A 5,781-nucleotide genomic window follows, 5' to 3' on the forward strand; every position below is an offset into this window, starting at 1 on the left:
TGACATCTTTTATTGAAAAAATGATTCATACAATTGAAGCAAGTTCAAATAAATTACAGACAAAACACAGTATCTACAAAAATACATAACACTGTATTTAGATTTTGGCAATATAAAGATAACTTCAAATGAAGCCAGCCAAATAGATTACACACGGTTTAAGCATTGAAAGACAGTATTTAATTACAGTAATGGAATATTCAGTTGTTCAAAGTTGGATGGGCTATAAAATGGGCAGCAATCTGGTCCCATAGGTTGTCTGCTGGACAGGTTAGACTAAAATTGCCCACGTGTTTTTGGCAATACTTTATCATTAGCTTTAAAACAGCATTGGTAATGGGTTGAAAGGTCGTGGAGAACGGACAGGAAGGTGGAGTTGAGGCTGAGATGAGATCGTATTGAATGACAGAGCAGGTTCGAGGGGCTGAATGGCCTACTCCTGCTCCTAGTTCTTATTGTTGGAATAGATAAAGGACTTTGGGAAAGACATGGGTGAATAAAGAGGAATAATCGAATTGATGGAACATATCGTTTGGGAATAAGTACTGCTTTGAGGGCCTGATCTTTAATATACTACAATAGTATACTACAATAGTATACGAATACCAATATTAACCACATGATTACTCAAATCATTGGATTTCTTTCACAATCTTTTCAAGTCAAATGTAATATAACTGGTCCAGCGTGTTAGTGCACTAGAGGAATACGTGACATATTTTATCAAGGATACATGAAGTATAAAACAAACCTTTCCTTTAACGATTGCCACAACCAGTGGATATGTACAAATTCAAAGAATTTGAATGAGTGGGGGGTGGGTGAGGTGCTTTTAGCACCTGCCAAAGTTGAGAGTTCTGCCCATGATTTGTCAGAGTGCTCGTTTTAATGAATCGATTGGAAAACCGGTACCAGATTCATGGCTACACTTTAGACAATGTTGTTAATCTATTCAAAACAACAAAAGGATATTGACTGCAGATGCTTTGAAGTGAACACCAGTCCATTAAAGATAGCGTAGAGGAAACGGAATCACCATGTTTGGAAAATAACACCCAGATTTATATCGCTAAACTTGACAGCAAAACTTAGCAGCCACTGTTTCTCCGCAGGTAAGCTCCTCCTCCAAGAGTGTATTCCATCTCTGTAAATGTCAGATCACCCACTGCTATAACAGAGGGTCCAATCGCTTTAAAACCAGCCTTCTGGTAGAATGGGATCAAAAAATCTTCACACATTAGAACAGCTCGTTTGACTGTGGGGAGACATCGCAGGTATTGCAAGTATCGCCAGAGAATGATTGAACCTTTCCCCTGCTGACGGCACCGGTGGTGAACGGCCAGGACATGGATGTGGACAGTGGGACCCCCAGGAACGTGAATGGTCAGAGCATCCTACAGGCAATCGAAACATTTAACTTATTAATTTCTAGAAATATGAAATTCAATAATAGATTATTTAGCAAACTTGCAAGCAAAAAGATCACTAACAATGCAGTTAAAAGCAACATGCTGCAGATGCTGGAAATCTGAAATAAAAACAGAAAATGCTGAATAAATTCAGCAGGTCTGGCAGCGTCTGTGGAGATAGTGCTGTGGGGCGGCACAGTGGTTAGCACTGCTGCCTCACAGTGCCTGGCACCCAGGTTCAATTCTGGTCTCAGGTCACTGTGTGGAATTTGCACATTCTCCCAGTGTCTGCGTAGGTTTCCTCCGGGTGCTCCAGTTTGCCCCCAAAGTCCAGGAGACGTGTGGGTTAGGTTGATTGGCCATGCTAAATTGACATTAGTATCAGGGGATTAACAGGGTAATTTTGTGGGGTTACTGGAATAGGGCCTGGGTGGGATTGTGGTCGGTACACTGTACTGTAGGGATTCTATGATAAATGGTCCCTCCATAAAAGTAGACTCAAAAGCCCAGATAATTCCCAAGTTCGCAGCCCACACAGCAATTGCCCTTACAAGACAGGAGGAAAATTTGGTGCCCAGCTAGTGACGCTGAGTGTCTCCAGGAGGCAGGAGTTGCCTGTGGAATGCGAGCTGCAAAAGACAAGCGTCAGCCATGATGGAGCCTGCCTTTTGCCAAAGAGAGCAGGCAGCAGTTCTGAGGGCCAGCAGCATGAACACAGCAGGAAAGTGGCCTGAGAGAATCATAGAATCCCTACAGTGCAGAAGGAGGCCATTCGGCCCATCGAGTCTGCACTGACCACAATCCCACCCAGGCCCTATCCCCATAACCCCACGCATTTAGCCTGCTAATCCACCTGATACTAAGGGGCAATTTAGCGTGGCCAGTCAACCCAACCCGCACATCTTTGGACTGTGGGAGGAAACCGGAGCACCCGGAGGAAACCCACGCAGACACGGGGAGGACATGTAAACTCCACACAGACAGTGACCCAAGCCAGGAATTGAACCCGGGTCCCTGGCGCTGTGAGGCAGCAGTGCTAACCACTGTGCTGCTCAGTATTTGTGGCATTTTGCTGAGATATTGGGCTGTCTTTTCAAATAGGTTCTGTATATCACTGAACTTGGAGAAATGAGTTTATGACCTTAATTTCAGTATCTAAATGTGGAAGTTTTGAAACTCTGATAATTCCAAAATTACAGAGGGTAGAAGACATAAAAAAAACCCAGAAACAAAAACAGAAAAAGCTAGAAAATCTCAGGATGTCTGACAGCATCTGTGGAGAGAGAATAGAGCCAATGTTTCGAGTCTGGATGAGGGTCATCCACCATTGAAATGTCAGACCTGCTGAGAATGAATTATTGTGCCCTAGATTTGACGGAGGAAAATAATATAACGGCCCACATCTTCTAAAAGTCTCTGTAATATGAGATGGCAAACATTTACAACGGCAGAGGAATGGAACATGGATGCAGGTATGATAGTAGATTAGTAATCCTGCATTGTATTAATCGGACAGCACTGTCATTTAAATTTGTGTTTCAAATTGAAAGGGGACATAACATGTTAGAGGTTACGGAAGGACAATAAAGATGACAGAGCAAATGTATGAAGGAAGCTTCACTAATAAATGGAAGAATAGGGAAAAGGTGTGATTCAAATGTTTGATACTATAATGACAGTGGGCGCAGATGTTAATAAAATGTGGTCACAGATGGTGTGAGTTAAAATTCACAAATATGCTAGTCTATAACACAGGAATACACTTCAGACATGTACAAAGAGCTAAGTATATCCCATGAAAATAAAAGCCTAAAAAACGTGGATTTGAGAACATTTTCTTACGAAAAGGAATACGGAATTAGCTAAAAATAAGGCACTCAGACATTAGACATCTAAAACAATAACAAGAATCCCTCAGCAACTGATGTAACCTCTGGGCAGAGGAATGAACATGTTGGGTGAGGGAAGGAAGGTTGATGCTCGAGATAAGGTTTATCCGTCAGAAAACCACACTCTCCCGGAAAACCCTTGGTGGAAAACTTGTGTGTTTTTTTTCTCCCAGTTTCCTGTGAATTACTGAACAAGACTGGAAGAACAAGAGAACTCTTAAATAATGTCAAAAGCCAAACAGAGGTCTTCACACACATTATCCATGCATGCTGAAGGGACGCTTAATCTCCACCAGAAAGCTTAATGGAAAAGGACAGAGAAGGAAGCATCGAGACTGCATTAAAGAGCAGCTTAACTGGAACTCCAGCAGCTAGTCCATCCACTGTTGTTGTGATGGGAAAGTCTGTACTCCAAGGTCACCCCTGGCACTCAGACGATGAGTTTCCGAATAGAGTGAAACATGTTCATTTAGTCAGTTTCTGGTGCTCCCATTTGCAAATCCACCCCCTCCAGCCCCCACCACACACACTCACATACACACATATACTCACATACACACACATACACTCACATACACACACATATACTCACATACACACACAGACACACACACGCACATCTTTATCTTCTCAAATCTTTTATCTTATTTGATATTTCTTTTAACTCTACTGCTTCACACTAATTCACTTCTGCCGCTTAAGTTTTAATGTTAAAAGTTTATTTATTAGTGTCACAAGCATGGTTACATTAACGCTGCAATGAAGTTGCTGTGAAAATCCTCAACTGGGGTCCAATCAATGGTTAAATATTTGACAGAGCGTTTTGTATCTTTCTTCGTTGCTTTCCTACTGCCTGCCCATTTTAAAATGTTCTTAATCTGCAATGTTCATGGAGTCCATAGAATTCCTACAGGGCAGAAGGAAGCCATTCGGCCCATCGAGTCTGCATTGACCACAATCCCACCCAATCCCTATCCCCATGTATTTACCCTGCTGGTCCTCCTGACACTAAGAGGCAATTTATCATGGCTAATCAATCTAACACACACACGTTTGGACTGTGCGAGGAAACTGGAGTACCCAGAGGAAACCCACACAGATACGGGGAGAATGGGCAGACTCTGCATAGTGACCCAAGCCAGGAATCGAACCCAGGTCCCTGATGCTGTGAGGCAGCAGTGCTAACCACTGAGCTACTGTGCAGCCCTATGTCTTACAGATTTATCAAGGATAAACCTGAAATTTCCATTCCAATTCCACAGATGCTGTCTAAGGTGTTGTAGGTTTCCAGCATTGCCCATTTCATTCCGATCAATAGGATGAAACAACATTACCCAAATAGTTCAGACAATGACGCTTCTTCCAACATGTACAGGGGAGAAAGGTAACACATCTGACCTGTGACAGTTTGTCCTGGTTCCATCCAGACCCAATCACGAAGGCTACAAGCCTCCCCTCCTCAAACCAGCCAAGGGATAACTCGGGACATAGTTCCAGGAAATGTCTCACTTCATCCATGTGTAAAGGACACTCTCCAGAGACGGAAATAAAGGCTAATAGGTGAGGAAATAAAGAGAGGCGATGAGTTTCTGATGCTGATGTCCAATATAGTCAAAAAGTGTATCCAGCATCTAACATTGTTTGATCAAATGAAGCCCATTCACAGCTGGAGAGGATGAATTATGGCAGACTAAAATATTCTGTTTGTACAAACAGATTGAAATATTCTGTTTGTTTTCACGCACTTATCTAGACATTAAATCGATGTCTATACATTTAAATTTGATAGGAATGTATCTACAAAATAGCACCGACTATTAAAATCATTAATTAAACCATGTGAAAAGGGGAAATTAAAGTTTTTAGTAATTTCTTGAAGAAACAAACAGAATTCAATGGGTTATTTTAGGGAATGGATGGAAAGGTTGAGAGTAAGAGAGAGAGAGTGAGGACAGTCACTGGGGAGTGAGTGAGAGAGAGCCCTCAGCAATACAGCTACCTCCTACCTTCCCTCTCGATCTCAAATACACTCAGAGCATCGGTAAGGCTCAGGTTCCTGAACTCGCTGGCGGGGAGAGTATGGCGTCGGCCGCTCCCCGGTCTCGAACCCGCCAAGTATCTCAGAGCAAAGGGCTTGAGGAAAGGCGAGGCGCTGCCGGGTGTCATCTCTGGCTTCAGGTCGGCAGAGAGACGCGGGCTCCGGATGGGCTGCATGTCCAGACAGTGGCTTTGGGCAGTGCCTCTCTGCAAGCTCTCTGCACTGTCGGTCTGCTCGGGGCTTTCACACAGCTTCTCACTCAGGCAAGAACTGATCCCAGTGAACAGGCAGCTCATAATCAGCTTACACACTTGGAGAAGGCTGCCGACTGCCTGCTGCAATTAAAGCTGTCACACTGATGTTCTGCGGGCTCCTCCCATGGTGGGATTAATTTATATACTGCCCCTGTAGCCCAGGCCCATTCCATGGACATCATTGCTGCTTC

General features: G+C 43.4%; 1 protein-coding gene across 1 annotated transcript; it reads right to left on the reverse strand.

The window, feature by feature from the left end:
- Positions 1-1,088: 1,088 nt before the first annotated feature.
- On the reverse strand, positions 1,089-5,464 carry LOC144510348 (serotonin N-acetyltransferase-like). The gene is made up of 3 exons (XM_078239787.1): positions 5,305-5,464; positions 4,697-4,851; positions 1,089-1,394 (listed from the first exon to the last, which is right to left on the reverse strand). Exons 1-3 carry the CDS (start codon positions 5,462-5,464, stop codon positions 1,089-1,091), a joined length of 621 nt encoding a protein of 206 aa, XP_078095913.1.
- Positions 5,465-5,781: the final 317 nt, after the last annotated feature.

The sequence above is a fragment of the Mustelus asterias genome, chromosome 23 (assembly GCF_964213995.1).
Source record: "Mustelus asterias chromosome 23, sMusAst1.hap1.1, whole genome shotgun sequence".
Taxonomy (NCBI): Eukaryota; Metazoa; Chordata; class Chondrichthyes; order Carcharhiniformes; family Triakidae; genus Mustelus; species Mustelus asterias.